Source organism: Peromyscus leucopus, chromosome 5 (assembly GCF_004664715.2).
Source record: "Peromyscus leucopus breed LL Stock chromosome 5, UCI_PerLeu_2.1, whole genome shotgun sequence".
NCBI classification, from domain to species: Eukaryota; Metazoa; Chordata; class Mammalia; order Rodentia; family Cricetidae; genus Peromyscus; species Peromyscus leucopus.
Genome location: NC_051067.1, coordinates 128,171,948 through 128,197,628, shown reverse-complemented (window position 1 = coordinate 128,197,628; position 25,681 = coordinate 128,171,948). Strand labels below are relative to the sequence as shown.

At 47.0% G+C, this 25,681-nt stretch overlaps 1 protein-coding gene across 1 annotated transcript in view; it reads right to left on the bottom strand.

Moving 5' to 3' along the window:
- Window positions 1–25,681, bottom strand: part of Disc1 (DISC1 scaffold protein) — a 207,416-nt gene that overhangs the window by 7,039 nt on the left and 174,696 nt on the right. The window contains exons 11-12 of the mRNA XM_028889789.2: window positions 22,967–23,240; window positions 5,139–5,256 (exon numbers count right to left, since the gene is read on the bottom strand). Coding sequence (XP_028745622.1) covers window positions 5,139–5,256; window positions 22,967–23,240 — 392 coding nt within the window. The remainder of the gene's footprint in view (window positions 1–5,138; window positions 5,257–22,966; window positions 23,241–25,681) is intronic.

The following is a 25,681-nucleotide window of genomic DNA, read 5'->3' as shown; positions in this document are numbered from 1 at the left end:
GCAATATATAGATTAACAGAAATGGGCTGGATGTAAGTTTAAGAGCTAGTCAGTGGTAGGCCTGAGCTAATGGCTGAGCAGCTTTAATTAAGACAAGCTTCTGTGTGTTTATTTGGGACCAAGCCGCTGTAGGACTCGGGTGGAAGAGATTCCGCAGGACTGGGTGGGACACAGAAAAACTTTCAGCTACAGATAGGAGAACTGATCAGGCCTAGATTGGTTTTAGATGCATGTACAATAAAGCAAACTGTGTCCTCAAGATGAACTTTTAAGGGAGAATCCCCTATTTTCCATCTTATGCCTATGCATAATCTGGTATGCATATGATTAACATCAGATGCATTATGGGAAGGGAATGAGAGAAATGGTTACATAACTTAAAATCTGTCAGTTGAAATAGAGAATCACACAAACCATATTCTTAGTAACCAAATTCCTCCTCTTGAACCCCATGAAAGAAACCCCGAGATGGCAATCAGGGCCCTTGAGTACCCTCACTCATGTTGTCCATCGTCATTCTTGAAAACATATTTTCTGACCTGTACTACTGCTTTTCTGTGCAGAAAGTATCCTTGCTATTTCCATAAATCTGTGTATTCTCATTATGGTGCTCTGAATAAGACACCAAGAACCTGGAGACTCCTGACCCAGATCCTGTCCACTGGTACCAAAAGGACTGACGATATGCCCAGGGGACTGTGTCACTGACCTCATGCTCAATTCATCCTGTGTCCCACCGGCAGCAGGACCATCCTGGTCTGCACACATTGTCTACTCCAACTTTCCCAGACCTCGGCAAGAGGCAGAAGGAAGCAGCACATGGCTGCCACCCCTTCATCAGCTGGGCATGCACAGTGCCTCAGAGAGCAGCCTGCCTGGCCCTCTGCTCTCCCACTCGAAATGACTGAGGATCTTGACCGACATCCTTCCTGCTCTTGAGTTTTAGAGGCAAAAGAACATTTCCAAGGAGGCAGGGCAATCAGCCCTCAGCTCTGTTACCTTGGCCTCTTTTGGGTTACACACTGGGAAGTGAAACCAGACAGGAGCCCTTTGGGGCTGTGGAGTTTATGCATGAGCCTGGATACATTTAGTCTCTGCATGCCATCAAGGCTAGCACGACGAATCAATTGGGCACCGTGCATTCCCAATGAGCAGAGAGAATAGGCTCCCAAGAGGGCTTCTGGACAGGAATGCAAATGCCATGTAAATAGAATCAGCCTGGCCCTTGCTCATCCATGACTCAGCAGAGGCTGGCAGAACTGCCTGGGGCTTTGAGAGATGCCAGGATGGATATTCTGTGCTCCTCTCCTCCCATCGTGAACTATGGAAGGCAAAGGAAAAATAAAGGAGGGGGGGGACATTCTGCTTAAAAATTCACGGAGCCCAAAAGCTTTCCAGTTAAGGCATTCTGAACATGGAGGAGCAGTTACCCAGACTCGAAAGGTTTTTTTGGAATGGAACCGCTAATTAGAATCCAGAATCTGTGAAATCATACTGCAGGTTCAGACCACTGCTAATGGATCCCCAGCATGCCTAGCTGTGAAGTCACATCCCTGTCCTCTCTCTAGAGGCATGACGCGTCCCTCCCCACCGCCTGCTCTCCCAGTGAACTGTGCAGTTCAGAGGCTCACGGTCCCCTCAGCTGATGGTTTGAGTGGTCCACCACGCCTGTAACTGAGGAAGCCTGCCAGGATGACAAAGAAACAGCCTGTTTCCTCCGTCCTCGGCTCTGCAACCCAGCCTTCCTCTCCCGCCCTGCAGCCTGCTGTAACTCCGACACCAACAGGCTGTGCAAGAACTGTTCAGAAGGTTTAGAAGCCCCCACCATATCGCATGTCCCCAGCCCACCCCTGTGAGGATGACAGGCTGGCACATCACCTGCTTTGCTCCTGCAGGCATGTGGCTTATGATAAGGACCCACCCCGGGAAAGATGGACACCACAGCACCTGGAACTCCAATCCTCCAGAAAGGTGTCCCATGTGGGTTTACATCAGCACGCTCCAGCGGGGACTTGGACTCAACACGCATCGTCTACTATGTGGACACAGCGGGTCCTGGCAGCATGCTTTATGGAGTCAAGTGAGACACCACCCTCCCTCTTCTGTGTTATTGGTTGCAAGCTTTTCCTTTCAGCCACACTCAGCATTGTGCCTTTAACTGCAAATGAAAACACACACCAGTCAGAGTTTGGCTGGGGGATTCCTGCAGCCTCTTTGGATGCCTTGATAAATTCTAATTTGAAACAACAGCTTTTGTTTGTTAGGGAGCCCCACAGAGCATTGTAAATTCGGCTTCCTGTCTTGGACCCATTGTGATACTCAAATCCAAGTGCTACTTCATGGAGCTTAAAGACACATTCTGTATGTTATTCTTGCTCAGTGACACAGAACGTGGCCTGGATTTCAGAGGAAAACTGAGGTAAATATGTGCTGTGGTGTAGATGTTATCTAAGAAGGGGGCTGATTTCAAACCTAACCCGGTACTTCCTGCCCCTAGTGGTATGGTACTCATTTGAAATGTCCCGGACAGGCTCAATCGCTTGAACACTTGGTCGACAGCTGGTAGTGCTCTTTGGTGGGCTTGTGGAACCTGAAGTGGTGGCTCCTGATTGGTGTAAGTGGGTCACTGGAGATGAGCCTTGAGGGTCTTAATCCTGGTCCCCTGCCCCTTACTTCTGGCCCGAGCTCTCTGTTTCCTGAGCCACTAAAGATGTAAGAAGCCTCACCACAAATGCCCACCACACCATGGGTGGTATCACCAGCTACCATGCCTTCCCACCATGATGGTTTGGATCATGAGTCATGTTCTGCTCAGCTGTGCCAACCCCTCTGTGTCCCAGCAGACCTGGGGCCACCCCCTCCCCCGCCAGGCTTTGGCTCTGTGTCATGACCTGGTAACAATCACTGTCTTATTTCATAAACAACATGTCCCCTAGAAGAGTTCAAGGCTGTGATCTTTTAACATACTACCTCCTTCTCCTTCTGCTTCCTGGGGCAACTGTGCAGTAATAGCTTACATCCTGGAGTTGGAAGAGCCAGGGCACTGTGCAGAACAGAACGCTTTTTAAAAATGTAGAAATGGTAGCAGAAGCCATTCAAGGAACAGCCTGCTGAGTTAATAATCAAGGGCAAAAATGCCAAGTCATCACTTAGTATGCTGCCTCCATTATTAGCCGTACATCTGAACACTTCTGAAGAAGAACAATCTTTGGTTGCTCAAAGCTACTTAAACATATGCATGGAGATAAAGTAAAACAGAAACTAAGGTTCTAAAAAGTCAGGCAGTGAGAAACAAAGACCAAAATACTCAAACTTCCCACAAACACTTAAAAGTCAGGGTACTCAACAGAGGAATAGACGAGGAGGTGACTGCAGTTACAAAGGGCCACTTGTGATGGAATAACTGAGGGATTCAGGCTAAGTATGCCTTTCCCCATCTGGGTCCCTGTGTAACTTCTTAACTGACACCTTGCTGAGACCTAGAATCACCTGAGAAGGGAACTTCAGTTGAAGAATTGTCTACATCAGGCTGGCCTGTGGGAGACTGTCTTGATTGTTAATTGAGATAGGAGGATCCAGCCCACTGTGGGTGGCACCTTTCCCTAGGCTAGACCCTGAGCTATACAGGAGAGGAGAAAGCTAGCCGGGTGAGCAAGCAGGCAGTATGGGTGCATTTGTTCCTCTCTGATCTTGACTGTGGACATGATGCGACTAGACTAGCCACTTGGGTTCCTATCTTGACTTCCCCCAGTGATGAAATTTAATCAGGAAGTATTAGCCAAATAAACCATTTAAAGTGTAAGCCAAATAAAATCTAAGCTGCTTTTGTGTGTGTGTGGGGGGGGTGCAGTTTGAGACAAAGTTTCTCTGTGTAACAGTCTTGATTGTCCTAGAACTCACTCTGTAGACCAGGTTGGCCTTGAACTCACAGAGATCTGCCTGCCTCTGCCTCCCAAGTGCTAGGATTAAAGGCCTGAGCCACCACCACCTGGCTAAACCTAAGCTGCTTTTGGTCAGGGTGCTTTATTACAGTAACTAGAAATGAAGCTAGGGCAGAACCCATTCACACTCTTCCAAAGAGCTCACCAGTGACAAATAGCATGCATCCATCACCAGGGACGTGTGCTTCCCATTGTTAGAAATTAGGTGCTCCACCAGCCTGCTCTTCAGGGACTAGGTACTGGCAGACACCAAACACCATCACCCACCTCCGACAGGTACAATGGATTTCCACTGTCATACAAATTGTATATTTTCCCTATGCAACACCTGTGCTCTTTGAAAGGTCCCTCCTGACATCACAGACCTCTCTTGTTCTGTCTTCCAGTCTCTCTGTCAGTCTGTCTCTCTTTCATGTCCCCATTCCAAGATGGCCATTTTCTTCCCCTGCTCCAATAAACCTCTTGCATGAGATCTATTGTACCGTGTGATCTCTTCGTAGCATGCCTTGGCCTGGACCCACCAAGGTACTCTGCTGCTCAATCCTAACACTGGTTTCATCAATAACTCTTAACATTGGGCCCACATGTCCTCTGGCCACTTGACCAGGGCAGCTAGCTTTGACGTAGGTGTCTGTAGACATGGCACTAGGATACCAAGTTTGGTGCAAGAAAATATAATTATCCGCACCAAGGAGGACTATGTGAAGCTAAACCATGAGTATATGTTAGACATTAGAAAGAAGGTACCTGCAGTGGTATTAGTTTGATACCCTACTATCTATGACATACAGAAGGCAGGACAAAGGACTTCAAAGAAGGCTTTGGATCTCTTGGTATTGAAAAGGACCTTAGGGAGGTGAGCCAGCAAAATTGCTTTGGTTCTTTCTGGCTGTTCCTCTATGGCCACACAGACTCATCTTGGAGCCCGCCAAAACCTCTATTTTGCCTTGGTTTTGGCTGTGTGCCTATCTGAGCTCTGTGGCGAACACTTAGCAGCTGGGCTTAATAATTGAAAAAATTGGATTGTTTACAAAAACTAGAGGAGAGATGCTCCACACAGAATCAACTCAGATCCAAGACGTGCTGAATTACAGGTAACAGTGGCATCGATTCACTCCATCTGTGGAGCCATGGGGAAGTGGTATGCATTTTTAGACTCTCTTCTGCAAAGTAACTTCTGAAAAATGGAAAGGATATGAAAGACAGCTTCATCGTGACTGTGGATCGCCCTATGAAGTTGATCTTCGAGGTGCAGGAGCCTCGTGCCTATGGCTTCACATTTTTCTCCAACTTCAGCAGAGATGATGTGAGATTCCTGGTCAGAGAATGAGAAAAGGATCATGAGTCAGCTTTGGGATGCTGAGGGCTATGTGTACAGTCAGGACACACGGACAGCTCTCCTGGTTTCTGCGCCTCAGTGGGAACCCTGCGGGAGGCACCATTTCCCTGGGAGGTTGTTCCTGAGAACACAGGAGCCAAGTTCAAGTCAAAACTGAAGGATAAGCTGTGTACACATAGGTCCTGCCTTACCTGGTCTGTTTAAAGCTTGACTTTAGCATGGAGATTCCCCAGATGGATTTATCCAAGGAAGCCCAAGTTTTCCAGCTGAATTCTCAGACAATTCACAACATGATAGAAATGGTAGCAAAAGGGGCAGAGGTGTCACCAAGGGAACTGGGCTGACAAATAAGGCCGGAGGGATGTCTTTAAGGGCACAGGAATTTAACAGGGCGCTGAGCATTCATCTGCAAACCAGACTTAGCCCCTGAAAGCCAGACTCTGGAGATTTATTTGTTTACTTATTTATTTACTTGTATTTATTCATTCACTCTTATGTGTATGTGTATGAGAGTGTACATGCTCGTGTGTGTATAGAGACATATGCATGTGGGAAGTGTGCATACTCATGTGTGTCCACGTGTGTAGCTGGAGAATTTCTCTCCAGCTCCCACCAAGTCCTGCCTCTGGGAAGTGGAGGCTGAGGGAGGGGACACTGCGATCTGCCATGAGGAGAAGCAACATGCTAAGGTACCGGTAAGCCACAAGCCATGTGGCAATCTACAGATTAATAGAAATGGGTTAATTTAAGATATAAGAACAGTTAGCAAGAAGCCTTCTACAGCCATACAGTTTGTAAATAATATAAGCGTCTGTGTGTTTATTTTATAAGTGGGCTGTCGGACTACCAGGGTTTGGCGGGACCCGGAGAGAAAACTCCAGCTACACACATGTATGGATGTCAGAGGACAAGCCTCAGATATCATTCCTCAAGTGCCATCTAACCTGTTTTTTGTTTGTTTGTTTGGTTGGTTGGTTTGGTTTGGTTTTTTTTTTTTTTTTTTTTTTGAGGCAGAGGGGTTGGCCTGGAGATCACTGACTAGGCCAGGCTGGCTACTCAGAAAGCCCTGTGGAGTCACCAATCTCTACTTCCCCAGCTCTGGGAATATAAGCATGTGCCACCACAGGACTTTTTATGTGAGTCCACCCCATTAGGGCAGAGGTGACGGTGTCTGGCACAGTTCCAGGTCCCCCACTGGGCATTGGGCATGTGACAAGCATGGTTTAGTGAACAGACAGACGAGTCTTGAAGCCCCCAACCCTGTAGCGTTTCCCTTTCCAATGTGCATCCCAGACACACGCAGATGTCCCCTTATCACTCTTGTGCACAGAAGCACTACACAGTACAGTCTAGAGGTTGCCATGGCGTCGGTTGTTCTAAACACACTTCAGCTGTCCCCCTGACTCCCTCACAAACAGACCTTGGCCAGCCAGGTAGCCTGAGCTACCACCTCCTCTCCCTGTTCTTCCTAAAAGGACATGCTCTTCCCCCTTCTCTAAATCCTGCCTTCAAGGCCCCACACAAGCCCACCTTGTGGAGCATCAGTGAAGACATGAGTTATGTCCCCTAAGAGCTGTGACTCACTCACACAAGGGCCATTGGCTGGCCATTCATCCCAGGGCCCCATGAGTAACACCTGACCTACAGAAGGCCACAGTGTCTTAAAAATAATTAACAAGGTCAAGAAAATGAGGACAGAAAGTAGGGAATCCTAGAATAAAGAAGAAAATAAGGAAGAAACAGCTCAGAATTAAAACTCAACCACAATATGAAGGCAATATTCTCTCAGCTAAGCATGAAAGACTTAGAAAGCCTATTAAAAGAGTTTTGCAAAGGAATTAAGGTTTTTTTTTTTTATTCAGATTAAATGGCCAGGCTACTACAAAAACTGCAGCTAATACCTAACTATCACATAAAAGTGGTCAGGCCTGGCGGCACTGTACCAAGTCCTTAGAGATCCCACACAATGTGTTAGCATCAGAACCCAGGAATACCAATCGAATCCAGATACTTGCCTTAACATTTGCTCCGTTTGTTCACTCTGCAACACTTCACAACTTAGGTGCCCGATGACTGACAACTCTTTAATAAAACAGTGCTAATGGAAACTATAAATAACTAATGTAAACACTGGAGAAACTTCACATAATGCAAACATTTACCTATATGACAGAAAGGAAATCCCCGGGCAACGTGGAGGACGCATGGATACCATGAGGGCTGGAATGTGAGGCACTAGGGATGGTTTGCTTGGCTTTAACCACAGCACTGAGGACAGGATACATGAAAGCAATAGATTGCCATGTATTTTATTGATCTTAAACGTCATGTCATGGTCACTCAGGCAAAGAGGAGAGGGCTTAACACAGTGAGGATGGAAGCCATGACTAACAAACTTTTGGTCATGCCCAAAGTCAATGAGAAGGCGGGACATCTGCAGAGCAGTGATTGACAGTGGCCAGACCACCAATCACACATGAAAGATAAATAAATAAATAAATAAATAAATAAATAAATAAATAAATAAATAAATAAATAAATTGTGACTGCCAATGGGAAAAGAAGGAACTCAACACTGAGCAAACCAAACCCAACAGCTCAATCTTCATCCAAAAGGACCAATGAATAGGAAGCGAAAGTCAAGCCGAACAAACTAAGAACACAGCTCTCCACTTCCCCCAAACAGGCCATCTCCGAAAACTTCGTGCAGACTGACAGTACAGGTGTGAACTTGAGCAACCTTAGACCGCACAGCAAGCCCTCTAGGTTGTCCCTGTCCTGTGACTCAGTAATTCCACCTCCTGGAATCTATCACACAGAAACAATTTACATATTCAAACTGGAGTTATTTCTTTTTTTTTTTTTTTTTGGTTTTTCGAGACAGGGTTTCTCTGTGTAGCTTTGCGCCTTTCCTGGAACTCACTTGGTAGCCCAGGCTGGCCTCGAACTCACAGAGATCCACCTGGCTCTGCCTCCCGAGTGCTGGGATTAAAGGCGTGCGCCACCACCGCCCGGCTTGCGCCACCACCGCCCGGCTACAAACTGGAGTTATTTCTATGAAGACTTCGTAATAAGCATGGAAAAATCATACGGGTGTGTGCACATGCCAAATAGAAATGTAAGATTTGAATCACACCAAGATAAAAGTACTATGAGCCCAGCAAAGTGGGAAAAACAGCCCAGGCATAGCGAGAATGGTTAGAGGCAGGCGGGGTGTGTGTGTGTGTGTGTGTGTGTGTGTGTGTGTGTGTGGTGTAGCACAGATCATTTCCAGGTAAAATCCTCCAAAAGACATGCAACAGTGAGTTCAGCATACTTGATCATGGTCCTCACTCCCTCTGGCTTTGGGAGAAATGGCCCTTTGGTGAACACTCAGCCTGACAAGAGATTTACATTGTGAGAGTCAGGAGAAAGAAACATGGCCACTGTTTCCCATCCTTCACCCCCACCTAGGTACATGCTGGCTGCCTGGAAGGGAGGATTAGGGTGGTGTCCTGCCTCAATGGTGGTGCTCTCCTGGCGCTGAGTATGTGTGTGTGTGTGTGTGTGTGTGTGTGTGTGTGTGTGTGTGTGTGTGTGTGTGTGTGTGTATGTGTGTGTCTGTGTGTCTGTGTGTGTCTGTGTGTGTGTGTGTGTGTGTGTGTGTGTGTGTGTGTGTGTGCTGCTCACCTGGGAGAGCATGGTCTCTTGAGAAGTGTGGAGCCCCCTACACCAGGGCTGGCTCCTCCCTTCTCTAACAGTAGCTCACATGAAGTTGTTCTCTCCAGCTCATGGGTTTCAGGATCTATACCCCCTGAGGGTATCCCAGCAGAAAAGAAAGGGGCTTTCTGAGAACCACATACCAGTTTCCTCTTTTATGCATTTCTTTGTTGTTAAGAATTTATCTATAGTTAAGAATAAAGAATACAGAAGATATAAAGACTTTGTTTCATTCCCTTAAAATAAAGGAAACTTTTTTCAAGTAAGTTGTCCTTCAAGAAAACCCCAGAAACACTGAAAATCCTGTGTAAGCCAAAATGGTGAATTGTAAGATGCATGCATTGGCTGGAGGTCCCACATTGGGGTCTAACTGCCTGAGGCACAAGCCCTCTGAAACTGTTAAAGTATAGACATAACAGACAGCTGGCACAGGCAGAGGTTTTGAGGGCATCCTGGGCTTTCCTGAGAGGATTCCAGCCGGTAGCAGCTCAGGAACCATCTAGCATCGTTTCTTCTTTTCCATCCAAGGAAAATGTCTCCAAGTACCAGATGACCTGGGCACCAAGTCCAGTCTCTCCTGTTTCATCTCAGGGCAACACAGAGTCGCTCTGAGTTCCTCCTGGAGGGCTCAACTCCTAGGAAGAGAGAAGGCGGGTACTCTCTCCAGGGCCAGAGCCTACATGGACCAGAAGTGACAATGTTTACGATGACCGTGTTGAGTCCAGCACCTCTGCAGTGTCAGTAAAATGCATCAGAAGCAAAGAAAACCTGTATGATTGATATTTGATAACTAAAACTTATCACCACACCCCTCCTGCCCCTCTCACAATTCTTGGCTGAGTTGGACTTTCTCAGAATCAGCGGTTCTGAAGATAATTTAGTGTGAGTTGTATCAAAGTGTCTTTGAAAACTGTCCTGTAAGCCCTCCTGTAATTTGCTCCTTGAGCAATCTTTTCAACAATTCAAATTGTTGTTTCTTTTTCTTTTCTAGACACCTGTCTGTCATTTACCCAGAGGAGTGACTGTTTTTCCCTGTGGGTCAGAATGAACAAGTCTCTGCAGAGGTAAACAGCATCATGACCCAGCTCTGCCCCTTCTGGGCCTGGCTCACACCCCAGTTCTCAGACCCTTGTAATTCCTCTTCAAGGAATACCTCCGTGAGGAAGCTCCGCCCACACAAACTCTGGTTATTGGCTGTCTGCCTCCTCCAGGCCACAACAGGCCAGTGTCCTGACATCTCTGCTGACCCTTGCCTCCCTCAAAGGAGGTCCCGAGGACAGTGAGGCCTTCCACTGTTGGGTGCAACCTTCTGCTATGGGGTGCTAACCGTTAGGGCTGTTGTGGGGAGACTGGGCCCCCAGGGCAGTGGTACTCAGTGGAGCCTGATGGGAGGTGACTGGGCCACCAGGCTCTGCCCTCAGAAGGGACTGGAGCCAGTGTCTGAGTTACTCTATGGTAGCTGAAGTTTTCCTGTGTCCCACATGGCCCATGGTCAGGACAAATCTCTCTCACCTGTCAGTCCTGCAGCCGCTTGGACCCAAGTAAACACACAGAGGTTTATATTAATTAAAACTGCTCGGCCATTAGCTCAGGCTTATTAGTGATTAGCTCTTACACTTAAATTAACCCATAATTCTTATTTATGTTTAGCCACGTGGCTTGGTACCTTTTCTCAGCTCTGCCTTCACATCTTGCTTCCTCTGTGTCTGGCTGGTGACTCCTGACTCAGCCTTCCTGTTCCCAGTATTCTCTTCTCTGCTTGTCCCGCCTATACTTCCTGCCTGGCTACTGGCCAGTCAGCATTTTATTTATTAACCAATCAGAGCAACACATTCACAGCATACAGAGCAATATCCACAGCAACTCTACTACTGGGAAGAATGTTTTAAAAGAACAAGCCTGAGACTCTCTGGCTTCCTGTCTCACCCTGTGATTTGTTCTACATGACATAACGCCTCTTACTTTGAGCTGACAGAGCCACAGGGTCCCTCACCAGAGACCAAACAATGGGGCTGTCTGACCCTGCACTTTTAGACTCACTGTGAACTAAATAGACCTTCCTTCTTTATAAAGTGCCCAGCCTTAGGCACTTGGTGACAGTAATGGAATATAAGCTAATGCAGAAACTCCTGAAAAAGATTCATTGCATCTTAGATTGCACTAGCCAGACAATGCTCTCAAGAAGATGGGCAGAGGCAGAGAGAGAGAGAGAGAGAGACTTTTCCAAACAGCAAATGCCTGTCCAAGTCTCAGTACAGACCATAGTAACCTGTCTGGGGTAATCCCTCTGCCTCTGGGGCAACTGCTGGCCTTGAATGACAACAACAGCATTTTATGAACACACACATGTGCCCGTGCACACCTACATGCACATATGTATTGAAAATGGAATCTGTCTCTAGAAGGGGTCAGGTCCTTGTCTCCTACTTAGGGTTAATCCTGTGGAGCAGGTCAGGGGCCCAGCTGGTAGCCATCCCATGGAAGGCAGGTTCACCTTAAGATAATGTACATTTTCCTTCCCAGAGTTCCTGTCCCCTCGTGCAGCATTCTTGAGGTTCCATTGGGTCCTAGGCCTTTCTGAGTTGAGCTCTTCGGCTTTTCCTCTTTTTCACACAGATGCTGCCCATGCTCACTTCTCTTCTCCATTCTCCTCCCTACAAGATTTACAGCTCACCTGCCCTGGGGTTTCCTTTTAAATGCTAATGAATTATCCCAAGGCTTCCATTTGATAGCATTCTTTATCCCTAAGCCTTCTGTCTCAATTTTTTTTTATTAATGAGACTAAGAACCCCAAGACAGAATCCCAATTTTTCCAGTATTATACAATGACTTTTCTGGGATATCTATGGTGTCGGGTAAACACCTTGTAATTCTTTAATCAGAAGGGAAAACGATCCCTTTCTTGCACTCCTAGACAGCATCATGAACACATGCATACACACAAATACACACATGCACACACACACACACACACACACACACACACACACACACACACACACACACTTTTATTGGCCTCAGAGGTTGCCCTGTAACCTTATAGACAGTCCCTTCATGGGTACAGGTTAGTAGAGCCAATATAATTTCAAACATCATTTGCAAGTCACCTTGTGATCAAACCTGCAGGCTTAAATGCCCATGATAGACTCTTTCAGCTATATTGAGTTAGAGCTGATGTCAGATTTCTGTCCAGCTCCCCCAGCTCAAGGAGCCTGGTTTAAAACAGAAAACAGGATTCCCTTTGATAAGCAGAACGTTCTCAAGACAACTTTCTGGAACCACAGACCTAAATCGTGCAACTTAGAACCAATGGCTGGCATGATACTAACCCACATGCATGGCGGGACCATCACACACTCCACAGCCAGCATCTTTGAGGGCTTTTTTACTTAGTTACATTTCCTGTAAGGATGGTGAAGTCCTTGGATAGGACATTTGGGTAACACCAACATTTAGAAGTTCTGAACTGGAGTTCATATTCCAATGTCAGGGAATAATAATGGTTGCTTTGATGAGCGTTTGGTAACAGTGGCAGGCTGTATCTACAGCAAGAGAAAGTCCTGTGTATTATTGTCATTCTGAATATAGGAAGCCCATTGAAATCATTGCAGGGGGGGGTGGGTGTCCTGTGCCTGCCAGTAGGAAAGGTCCCACACTCCCAGAATGCATGGTTTTGGAAATGTCACCATTGGTGGAGATCCACAGCAGACTCATGCAGACAGGTCAGCCCTTTGGTTACACACCGGATTGACATTGTTTAAATAGCTACTGTCTCAAATGGTTCTCAAAAGCCATTCTAAGGGAAGAGGCAGGATGAGGCACTGGAGTGAAAAAAAACTGAACAAGAAAAATCATGTAACTAAATAATAAAGCAACTATGACAAGGACTCGACAGGTCTAGGTTCATACAGGAAGTATGCTTGTGGTGATACATTGTGTACCCTAATACAATTTGCCTGAAGATCAGAGAACAGAAAAGCCACTAGATTAAACATAGAGGCCAGGCAGTGGTGGCACATACCTTTAATCCTAGCACTCCGGAGGCAGAGACCCATCTGGATCTCTGTGAGTTCAAAGCCACCCTGAACTACATGAGATTGACTCAGTCTAGGAGAGGAAACAGAGCCAGGCAGTGGTGGCACATGCCTTTAATCCCAGTACTGGGAAGCACACCCACCTTTAATCCCAGGAAGTGATGGCTGGGCAGAGAAAGGCGTGAGGAGGCAGGAACTAAAGGCTTTTCGGCAGAAGCGTCCCTTTCAGCTAGAGGCTTTTTCATCTGGAGCCTTTCCAGTGAGGACTCAGAGATATTCAGTCAGAGGATTCGTGGAGTTGGTGAGGTGAGCTGTGGCTTGTTCCTTTGTCTCTCTGATCTTTCAGCATTTACCCCAATATCTGGCCCCAGGTTTTTATTATAAGACCATTTAGGAATTCATGTTACTTATGCTGACCTGGGACTAGGTTCCAAAGCCACTGAGAGCCTCCATTGTGTTTGGGGGGGGCACAGGTGACAGACCACAATCTCCTGCTTGAGCCGCCATCTTGGTTATTATCCTCTGCATAACTCAACCAATGCACCCAGGCCCTTATTTTCCTCACCCATGTGATGAGGCGTCTGAAATAGCCAACCATCACAAAAAAACACCTTCCTAGAGTGAAAGTCACAGGCTACACAGTCAGGGAAAGACAGGCGGCTGAGCAGTCTTCTACAGTAGCTGCCAAGCCGTCAGCATTTAGGGATTGCTAAGATATGACACTATCCAAAACCCTGTACTGCGCGCGCGCGCGCACGCACACTTACAAACCCCAAAATTCGATTTGAGCCCCAGGATGTCTGCTCTGTTGCTAAGCCTCATTCCCTCTCCTACAGCTTGAGGTAAACCAGATGAGACTACCACCGTGGAAGAGCTCAGTGGACGCTAACCCTTCCCTCAGCTCACTATTACCATCGGAGCCTCTGGGCTGTTTTCCAGAATAGTTTCTTTGCAAATGCATTCCAGGAATGCTCTATGATCTGTATCTTCCCTTCAAAAACACAGTCTTCACAAAAAATCATTACCTCAGACAAATGCCTGTCCGTCACACAAAGAGTATCTCTCGCATCTATTTGAAATAGATTCTACGATAAGCTTCACTTTCCACATCCATGCTGAGAGCTACAGTCACTGAGTAAATTCCATTAAGCAGAGAGACACACATTAGGACTCCAAGGGTGCGTCTTTATTATACCAGAGAATAGAAATATTCATCTAAATTCCACATTGTATGGTCACACCCTGAGTGGGTGGGCTTCTCTTTTAAAAGCATCCAGATGTCTGAAGGGGCATAAGGAATCTGAAACATTTAGACCTCTTTAGGTCTGAGCAAGGCGTGAGTTGTCTTCAAGTACGCTACGCTTGTTCAAAGCAGGCTTTGAGAAGCGAGTTCACTGACAAATGTGTTCAGTTTTATTTAGTGTTAAACAGAACCAATTAACAGAACCAAAACCTTCAATAGCAGAAGAAATAGCCTGACCGCACAGCACAAACGGACCTGTTTGTTTTTTTTGTTTTTTTCCAGTGTGCACAAAGAACCAGGGAAACTGCCTTTTGTATGGCAGGATTATCCAGGAGGGCTTGGGCTGCCTCCCTTCAGCAGTCTGGGCTTGGACATCAAAGTTGAACCAAGCAGGGGCTGGAGATGTGGCTCAGTTGGCAAAGTGCCTGCTGGACAAGCATGGAGACTGAGTTCTGGCCCACTTGAGTTGGTGTGCACTCTCATCCCAGTGCTGGGGAGACAGAGACCCACGAGTCCCTGGGATCCACTGACCAGCCAGGCCAGCCTACATGGCAAGTTCCAGGCCAGCGCTTTCTTTTTTCTCTCTCTCTCTATATATATACAGTACCCAAGGAATGACACCCCAAGTTTACCTCTAGCTTCTGCACACACACGCACGCACACACAAAGAATCCAATAATTTTCTTAAAACCCACAAAAATGAAATAGAGCAGGCTAGATTTCAATAGGATCTTCTGAGGAAAACCTGTCAGCCAATACGATCTACGGCATCAGACAGGGCCTGAATAATCTCCCTTCCGTGAAGATTCAGAGTCTGGAAACAGTGACAGCAAACCACCAGGACCCCTTTGTGTAAGAAAGTGCAGACAGGGGCTAGAGAGATGGCTCAGGAGTTAAGAGTGCTTGCTGCTCCCCCAGAGAACCCAAGTTGAGCACTTACATGGAGCGGTTCATAATCGCTTATTACTCCAGCTCCAGGGGATCTGACAGATTCTTCTGGCTTCTGTGGACACCCCCGTGTGTGTGGCATACACAGACATATGAATGAAAAGAAGTCAAGACATTTTTCTAAAAGAAGAAAGTGCAGACAGACCACAGCTTGGGACTCCTCCATGGGAATAAGCCCCTAAGAGAACAAGATCAAATGCCACATGTCACCCATGTGTGCTAGGAGTCCTAAAAACTTGAATTTCTGAGTGGGGGAAAAAAAAGACTGTGTGACAATTAGAACATGGGAGTAGGCGTTTTCAGAGACAAGACTTAGCCTGAATTCTGAATGTTGCCATCCCAGAATGTACCTGCCTTTTCCCATAGAGTCATGGACACTTGCAGCTTGCAGGGAGAAGATGGGTACTTTGGTGAGCGGGACCTGCCCCTCATGAGACACTGCACTATCCCCAGATGGAGAAGAGTGCACAGCCATTTTTATTTCTCATACTGCTGCTGTAGCTTGTCAGCACCCACCAACACTTATGTCTGCTTCGCTAGAACAATGTCCCCCATAAATGCATGAAGAAGGGAAGGACCCCGTGGCTGGGAAAAGAGATGGCCGGTGTAGATAGACAGAAAGGCATTAAACTATGTGTTGGAAAGGAAGGGGTAGCATGCCTGAGATAGACATAAGATAAAGGTTCAGCCAGGCCTCTTGCCTGTTCCTAGCCTGGATAGTCAGTCCTGGCTTACAATTAGTCTTTGGGGAACAAGAAAATCCCATCTTTAACTGTCCTGGCCCTGTTGGGGAATTAGATATGGTCTGGCTGTGATGAAGGATAGACTGTAAGTTCATTTCTGGAAACAGGAAACCCTGGGATGAAAACCTCTCAGCTGCTGGAAGGGCACCGATGTGCATTTGTTAGTGAAGCCTGTGCTGCCCGTGTGCGAAAGTGCCCCTGCCACCCTGTGGTGACTGTGACCACCCTGCTGTCTATCTGTCCCTCAGTCTTTGCCAGCAAATGACAAAGAGTTTCCACGGTGGAAGACTCCAGGAGCCCTGAGGTTGTTTTCTCAGAAGCACTGAGCTATGCTTAATTAATGGAAGAAGTATAGAGATGCCCCCACCCTGGGCCCTGGAGCACAGAGAGCGATTCCACACTTTTCCAAAAGTACAGGAAGCAGGCAGATCAGAGGAATCAACTTCCTTCCCTGGGGCAGGTGAAGGAGGCTGGCAGCAGGCAGGGACTTTAATTAACAGAAAAGGACCAGCAGGAGCCACTCACTGGCTACAGAGGAAGTTCCTCCTTCACCCACCTGCTCCCTCCATCACAGCCAGGGGCCAAGGCCAGGCTGGAGGGTAGAGAACTTGCACTCTTACTGGATGAATGGTTTCTAAACCTATTTATGCCAATTGTACTTAAAATCCTAATTATATATTTTAAATAGCATGTAAAACAGTGCAACATTAACGTGAAAACAAAGTTCTTATCTTTATTTTTTTTAAATGAAAAACCTTGGAAATATACAACAATATTGAATAGATGGAGAGAGGAGACAGAGGATGGCTTTGCAAGTACTTCCTAAGTGTTCTGTGCACTTAAAAGATGCCACAATTGGAAAGTGTGGATGGCAGCTTATAGGTAAGGCTTGTGCAAGAAGGCCCCTTGAAAGTCTCTTGGCAAACCCCTCCAAAGACCTTAATCCTACACTGTGTGATCAGCAGCTGAAAGTGTGTGTTTTCAGTATCTGGAAAGGTGCTCCTTGCAGGTGGCCATGGCCCCGCACAGGGGAAGGAATGCTGCTGAGATGGTTCAAGGAGATTCTGAGCCCACAGCATCGCTCCATCCCTGCTCGGCTGTTCTTAAGTCCACCCGTGGTGGTGCAAGCTCCGTTCTCTGCATCTGTCTGCCTTGGGGAGCTCAGGATACTTGTTATAACTGACTGAAGACAGAGGATTTAGTTTAGCTCCTGGGTTTAGACAAATGGTTTTCCAGAAGGTAACATGAACTCCTAACAGAAACATCATTCCCATCTGAGACTCAAAAAATATGGCCTAGCTTTCTGAACGTCTCCCAGGGTTGGTCTTTTACCTCTGCTTTCAGCATTCTAGAGTTTCTCCAACCTACACTCACTTCCAAACTCTTCCAAATTCATGTAGCAAACTAGTTCCAAAGTTACTATTTTTTTTTTCAAGACAGGGTTTCTCTGTGGAACAGTCCTGGCTGTCCTGGAACTCACTCTGTAGACCAACTCACAGAGATCGCCTGCCTCTGCCTCTTGAGTGCTGGGATTAAAGGTGTGTGCCACCACTGCCGGCTTAGCTCCAAAGTTTTACGAGGCACAGAACCACGGTTATTCATGGCAATGACCCACTGACTCCCCACATCAATCTTTTCTGTATTGTGACTTTTCAGTTCTGTGACCAAAGTACCTGTCACACAATGTAAATAGATGAAGGGCTTATTTGGGCTCATTGATTTGAGGATTCAATCGGGGTTGCTTGGCTCCATGTGCTTGGACAGAGCTTGATGGCCATGGACTTGTAGGGAGGAGGACCTTTTCACATTCTTGCATTGTGTCTTAGTATCTTGTTTGCTATTGTGATAAAAAAAATATGCTAAGAAAAGCAACTAAGGGGAGAGAGGGTTTATTTTACATCCCAGGTCAAGGTTATAGTCCATCACAATGAGGAAGTCACAGAGGCAGGGGCTTGTGTTAGGTGCTCACAGTGCACCCACAGCCAACAAGCAAAGAACAATGAATGCGTGGTACTTATGGCTTAGTCTCCTTTTTCTACTTACACAGTCCAGGATTGCAACCATGGGTGAGGAAGATATGGCTATTAGCATTCAGACCCACTTCTTGGGATACTGGCCAATAAGCAGATAATACCCTGGCCCACCCAGGGTCCTGACGTCATCTTATATAAAGCCCACTTTAAGAGAAAACTCCTCCTCCCCACCCTCCTCTCTTTCTCTATACCCATGAGGTGTGCACCTCTGAGCCTCTCTCTCTGTCTCCCCCTCCCTCCCCTTTCTTCTTTCCTCCCTTTCCTCCTCCCTTCCCCCCAATAAACTTTCCACGTGGATGCCCTGTCTGCATGGTGTGAGTAACTGTCCACCACTCCACACGGCAGCCCACCACCTTGTCTGCATGGCGTGTCTCCCTCACCCACCAGGGCACCTTGGCCCAACCCACCAAGGCCTCTGGCACACAGTATCACAATGATGGTAGGCAAGGAAGACATGGTGGAAGGGACGGGAGGCTGGCTAGTCACACTGCATCTCTAGTTAGCAGAGAATGAACAGGAAGTAGAGCCCTGAACAGGAAGGACAACACCTCAAGGTTCATCCCCAGTGACCTACTTCCTCAAGGAGGCTCAGCCACCTAAGGGTCCAACCTCCCCAAACAGCGCCACCTACCGGGGACCAAATGTTCAAACCAATAAGCCTATAGGGAACATTTCACATTCAAAGCGCCACAGTCAGGAACTAGAAAGCAGGACAAGAGGCCAGAGGCGACATACTCCAAAGCCACCCTCACCTCCTCCCGGTGACCCAGTGCTAGTCTGCAGCTTCTCAATATATTATCACCAGCTGATGACCAAGCCTAACACAAGAACTTTCAGAGGGACATTTCTTGTCCAAACCATAACACTGACCATTTTCCCTCAAACTTTAGCAAAAAAAAAAAAAAAAAATCAGCGCTTTCCCTGAGTCCCTGGGCTATTTCTAACAGCTCCTGTGTCTCATAAAACTTTGATTAAATAAATTTGTCACTTTTTCCCCTTGTCAACCTGTCTTCTGTGAGAGGAGTATCGGCCGTGATTCTGTGATGGCCAGGGAAGGGTTCCTCATCTTCCCAGCCCTAATATTTTGAATGCAGCCTCAGAGACAAAGCTGTGGTGTCTGCTTTTGTCTTTATTGCTGATTTCTTTGCTTGCAGAAATCAGTAGCAACTTTCTGGTTGCTAAAGTACCACATGTGATTCCTCCATGATGCCAGCTTCTCTCTGGCTTATTTTAGCTTGCTTGGTGGCAGCTTGTGGCTTGGAAAGGTCACAGCTGGGAGGGAGATCAGAGGTAGCCATGCTGTCCAGGGAACGAGGCAGGAGGGGAGCTCATCAGTAGAACAGAGAGCAGCTGGCAGGGGCAGGCCACAGTCAGGAAAGAAAGAATCCCAAAGGTATTGGGGTCAGAACAGCCAGTATGGGCAGTACCCCGTCAGTACAGGAAACTGACATACTGGTTTCCCCAGCTTCTGCCTGGCTCCTGTGTCATGTTGGTACTATCTCTAAACCAGGGCCAACATCAGCTAAAAGACTCTGCAGGGAACCCTCAGGACACCGGAAAAGAAAAGGCTCTCACAATCTAGGCATGCCCATGCAGCCCTTAGCAGGGCTGGTGACTTCCTCTAAATAAAACCTCAAGCAAAGGGCTTTGCTTTCACGGACTCATCTGCAGAATGAAGGTAACTGCACTGAGAAGCCTGGCAAGGACCTTCAGTCACAGGACTGATGTTCCAGAGCAACAAAGCACTCCCTAAACAATGTGCCTCCGAAATGCCTATCACTGCACTGGCCAGATAAGCACAGCAAAAGCTTTGAAACCATTTCCCGGTGGACCTCGGTAAGAAGCCCTCGATTGGTCATGGAAGATTTGGATTGAAAAGCAATTGCCTGCCCCCAGGGTGTCGTGCTTCAATAGGAAAACCAGTGTAGGGGTAGCCTGGGCCAGCAGAGCCTTGCTAAACATACCTGGAGCTGCAAAGCAAAGGAACATTTTGCCTCCACATAAACACATCATCCCCCAGACTTCAGTAGCCCCTGAAAAGCAAGACAGAAAGGCAAAACCACCTTCACCAGGGGACCCCCAACTATTGCACCTCTCAGCCTCAGTGGTCTAAACCCAGTAAATACAAGACTTCCCCTTTATAAAGCCTTAGGCATTTCTCTCATTCACTGCTCACTTTCTCCTCCTGACAACGGGAGCAAAGTAGAATTTCAAAAGGTGTTTCAGGTGTTGTGACCTCCAGAAAACCAGAGATACAGAAATCAACACCAGCTAGGCTTCACCATGTGTACAGACACCACAACTAACAAGACCAAAGAGATGGCCCAATGTGATGTAGCCAGCTCTGCTCACACACACTTCACCATGACAGGCTGAGGCCTCTGAAACAGTGAGCCAAAGACATTCTCTCCTCTCTTGTTTCTGTCGGGCATTCGGTCATGGTAACAAAGGTAATTAATGCTGCTAAAAACTTAGTTCTGATTGTTGTCTTGATTTTTATGGCCATTGTTATTTTTGTGTCTGAGAGTGTATGTGCAGGCATGTGTGTATGAGTTGTATGCATGTTCATATGTGTTGAGAAGGATGTGCAGAGGTGTTTGTGTGTGCACAGGGAAACCATTCATATGTGTGTGTGTGTGTGTGCACACAGAGGCCAGAAGTCAACTTTGGTGTCAGTCCTTGTTTTTGTTTTTGGTTTGGTTTTTTTGTTTTGTTTTGTTTTTGTTTTTGTTTTTTGAGACAGGGTCTCTCACTGCCCAAGGCTCCCCATCCCCACTGCTGGGATGACATCGAGACAGGGTCTCTCACTGCCCGAGGTTCCCCATCCCCACTGCTGAGATGACATTGAGACAGGGTCTCTCACTGCCCGAGGCTCACCATCCCCACTGCTGGGATGACAAGCTTACACTGCCATGCCCAGCCTTTCACATGGGTGCTGGGAGTTGAACTCAAGTCCTCACGCTTGCCCAGCAAGCGCTCTACCCACCGAGCCATCTCTCCAGCCCACGCTGTTGCTGGAGCTGTGTCAGTGGATGGGGAGATGCAGCCTCCCAGCAGCAGAGACAGAACAAGAGCAGAGACTCCAACCCAGGCCTCTTCTTCCCTGAGTACTGAGTCTAAATCCACCTGTTTCATACACAGTCCTGATTTTAAGCAGGCAGACATTGCAATTAAACTTTTAGTCAGTTCTGGAAAGGTATGTGCAATAATGTTCATTCTCTCTCTGTCTCTGTCTCTCTCTGTCTCTGTCTCTCTGTCTCTCTCTGTCTCTCTCTGTCTCTCTCTCTCTCTCTCTGTCTCTCTCTCTCTCTCCATGATTCAGCTATATACATATACACAGAGTGACTATACCACAAGGCAGAGAACACATGTCACTCCTCCCAGATTCCTTCTTCCAGCTTCCAGGCAACGAGACCTTCTCTCTGGTCCCATCATTTTGCTTCCCCCCCCCAAAAAAAATCTGTCATCTTAAGATCTATGACACTTGTGAATCCAAAGACCACCAGTCTCACTATATGAAACTGTCACAGCTTCTCCATGGGGACAATGTGCCAGGACTCCTCAGTGCACACCTGAGACCACAGACAACATCAAACCCAAGTACAACAATTTTTCATGCACATACCTACCTGTGACAAAGCTTGATCTATAAATTAGACATGGTCAGAGATGAACAGCAACGCATGCTTTAAAAATAAAACAATTATAACAAAATACTGCCATCTCACCCTTAAAGAGGTTCTGCTGCCCTCGGGCTCCTGGAATAGGTTCACGGTTTACTATGGCCCATGCCTTCCAGTACAAACCTGGCCCCCTGAGAAGCTGTTAAGCATTTGGCAAACTCTGCTACTATTCCAGAGAGAACCCTGAGTAACACAGGGGCTCCACTTAAAGCCTACCCAGCTGAGGCCAGCAGGGACCCAGAGTGACTATGACACCACTCATCTTCCCCTGGGGACATGTGTTCAAATACAGGAGCAGGGCCAGTCCGACAGCACAGACACAGCAACTGGATGTTATGCTGAGCACAGGGCACAGGATCTGTAATGTAATGGCTCTGGTCCTATACAGGGGCAGGAGGCCCCATGGATTGACTGGCGTCCACTCCCTACCCACCCTCCCATCTCACTGAGTCTTGGCAAAGACAAAGGAAGGGGTTCAATGAGATTTGCACCCCTTCAAAAAGTCAAGGTGAAACAGAAAGAGCCAGGCAGCAGCTACAGCCAAGCTCTTCCCTTACAGAATGTACAGGATCCAGCAGACTACCTGGAAGCCACCAAACAAGGAGCTTGGACGCCTCAGAGGGAAGGCATGGAGCCAGGGAGTGCCTTTGGACTTAGGGCAGGAGGGGGATGAAAAGCTGGGAAAGGGAGGGGCGGGGGAGCCTTGTCTACCTGTCAGGGTCAGCCTCCGATTTAAAGAATTAGGTAAAATCACGTTCTAACAGAAATGCACACATCAGGCCAAACAACAGGACTGTCTGTGCTTTGTTTTGCTCTGATTTCATGAAAACAGGAACCACAAACTGGTCATGATCTGTTTTGGTGAAATGACAACATGTATAGATTAGAATACATTAGAATGTTTGAATTTGTAAATGATATATTGTAATCTAAAGGCTCTAGAGATACAATGAAATACATGATGTATAACATACAGTCTACATAACAACCTATGCTATATATGATGCATAGTGCATACTATATATAATTCTATATTAACTTCCGTATTCTAGAATGAATTAGAATAATGCGGCCATCTAAACTAGGATTAAAAAGAAAGCCAATGTTGCAAACGTTTCTCTTTGCTCTTCTATGTTCTAAGCTTCAAAAAGTTATATACTCTTTTGTTACCATATTCAAGAGTTATATAAAATTTGGGAACTTCTTGAGGGTCTATGGCAACCCCCTGCCCAGTTCTGTTTGTTCTTATTCCCAAATTCCACACAACAGACCCCGGTCAAAGCCACGCACACACAGGACAAACCTCTTTCTGATGGCCTCCAGCACAGTGTGGTAAGGGGGCTGAGTGAGTATTCCCCTCATGGAACACCAGCCAGGGGGTCTTCTCCTCTTCGGGGTGGGGTCTGGGATGGACAGCCAGGGCAGCTGTCCAGGTGGCCTCTCCTGTGCCGTTCACCTGCTTCTTATCTTCTGCATGTGGACTACTGCCTGCTTCCTGGAGCCACAGGCTCTGCGTCAGCAGCCGACAAGCCTCCAAGTCGGCTTCCCACACTCTTGCAAGCAGTGGGCACCTGCAGCTAAGACAGACAGAGGGAGGCAGGCATGGCAATTAGCTCGGTGGTGGCTCATGCTACCCATCCACAGTGTGTTGGTGTCAGGGATCATCTCACACTCCACAGCATCGTTTTACAGAGACAAAACATCAACCTGGGGACATAGAGGGACCAAAATCTGTGTGTCCCTAGTCATGGTGATATTCATGTGAGCCCTTCTTAGCTGTCTGGTCAGCAAGGACACCCAGAATCCCATTTGTGCTTCCAAGAACAAGCACCCAGTATAGCACATCAGGCCCAATACTCCCGCTGGATCTCTTTGAGTCAACAAACTTGCCCAGCTCTGCCTAATCACAGGCTTCCGCAGGTGCTCTTCTACTACCTGGAATGTCATCCCACTAGCAAATACTCACCCACTGACACACATATAACCTGGGCCCAGGCCAGTCAAGACCTAAAGCCACCTGCCATCCTACTCTGCTTAGCAGCACACACCCACTCATGCTCCCCTCACAGAATCACAGTGTTTCAGACTCAGCTTACACAGCCCATTCTTGGTGGGGAGCTCCCTACTCCATAGCTAGACACCCAGGATGGGTCTCAGAGCACTCCCCAACATGTGCCTATAACCCCAGTGCTGGGATGCTGGAGGATCCCTGGGGATTGCTGAGCGGTGAATCTCATGGGAATAGCAAGCTTCAAGTCCAGTGAACGACCCTGTCTCAAAAATAAGTGGAGAGAAATAAAAGAAGATGCCTATTGTCCACTTGTGTGTGTGTGCACACGCTCACACGCACACAGTGCAAACCAAATCTGTGGCATCAGAAGTCAAAAGAGGAGAAAACTTCAGGAGAGGGAAGTCATACCAGGGAGAGCACTGGGGCTCTTGGTGTGCTGGGGGTCCTGCCAGGGTATGTGTTGTATGAAAACTCATTAAGTAGAACATGTGAGGCCTGCTCTGCCTGTGTTCCATGCTAATCCAATGTAACAAAAAAGAAAGAGAACGTAGTTTTCTGAGCTACGCCCTGTGCAGGACGGAGGAGGATGGACCTAGTGTGGGACAATCCTTAGCAGTTCTGGCTTTAGTCATTTTCCTGGTTCCTAATTTTAGCCAATTCGATGGTGCCTTGGGATCTGGATTTGCATTTCTCCACAAGGCTCATTTCTGGTTCCCCAAGACTATCTCTTTATGTGCCCACTGCCTGCCTGTTCCTTTCTTGAGACCCATTCTGTTCCGAAGACACTTGATGGAGACATTCAATTACAGTATCTGTAAGTTTTATCATCAACTTATCTTTTCCATTTTTTTAGGATTAATTTTTGATTATGTGGGTGTGTACATTTAAGTGCCTGCAGAGGGCAGTAGAGGGAGCTGGATCCCTGGGACTGGAGTTAGAGGCAGCTGTGAGCCTCCTGAGATGGGTGCTGGGAACTAAACCTGGGTCCTCTCTAAGAACAGCAAGTGCTCTTAACTGCTGAGCCATCTCTCCAATGCAATTTTCCATTTCTTTGTGCCTGTGTTTATATTTTCTGTCCTCTGTGGAAATTAGCCCCATTTTCATTGGAATTGAAATACAGTGTTATATGCTTGCTCATATTTTTTTCTTTTAAAAATTTTTATTAAGTGTGTGTGTGTGTGTGTGTGTGTGTGTGTGTGCACATGCATGCCATGATGCATGTGTAGAAGTCTGAAGAAATGAATGATTTGGGAGTTGATTCTCTACCTCTATCATGGAATTCAGGGGATCAAACTTAGGTTGCTAGACCTGCAAGGCAAGCATCGTGACCTGCTGGGCCATCTCTCAGCCCATTGGTCATAATTTAAAAAAAAAAAAAAAAACTTCAAAATCATTTATTCTTGAAGATACCTCTCCTTTCTGTTCTATGTGAGATTTCTTTGCCTTCTGACTTTGTCCAGTGTTACTGGAAACTTGCTATTTGTGTTGGTTTGAATGATAATGCCCCCAATAGGCTCATATGTTTAAATGTTTGGTCCCCAGTTGGCAAAACTGGGAAGGATTGGGAGGTGTAGCCTTGTCAGAAGAAATGTGTCACTGGGGGTGGGCTTTGAGGTTTCAAAAGCCCATGGCATTCCACGTTAGCGCTCTCTCTCTCTCTCCTCGTGAATCAGATGTAAGCTCTCAGCTACTTCTTCAGCACCATGCCTGCCTGCCTGCCGCCATGCTCCCTGCCATGACTGGCCATGGACTCACCCTCTGAAACTGTAAGCCAATCAACTTTCTTCTATAAGTTGCTTTGGTCATGGTGTCTCTTCACAGCAACAGTAAAGTAACTAAGACTCTATCTTATTAGTTGTTTCGAAGAGGTACTCTTTGCTTCATCAATCCTTGGTATTGATTTCTAGTCTTGATTTCATTGGCTTTTGTCCTTACCTTTACGTCTTCTCCTGGCTCCTTTCTGTGGATTGATTGTCTTACCTTTTATTGCCTCCCGAGCTCCTGCCT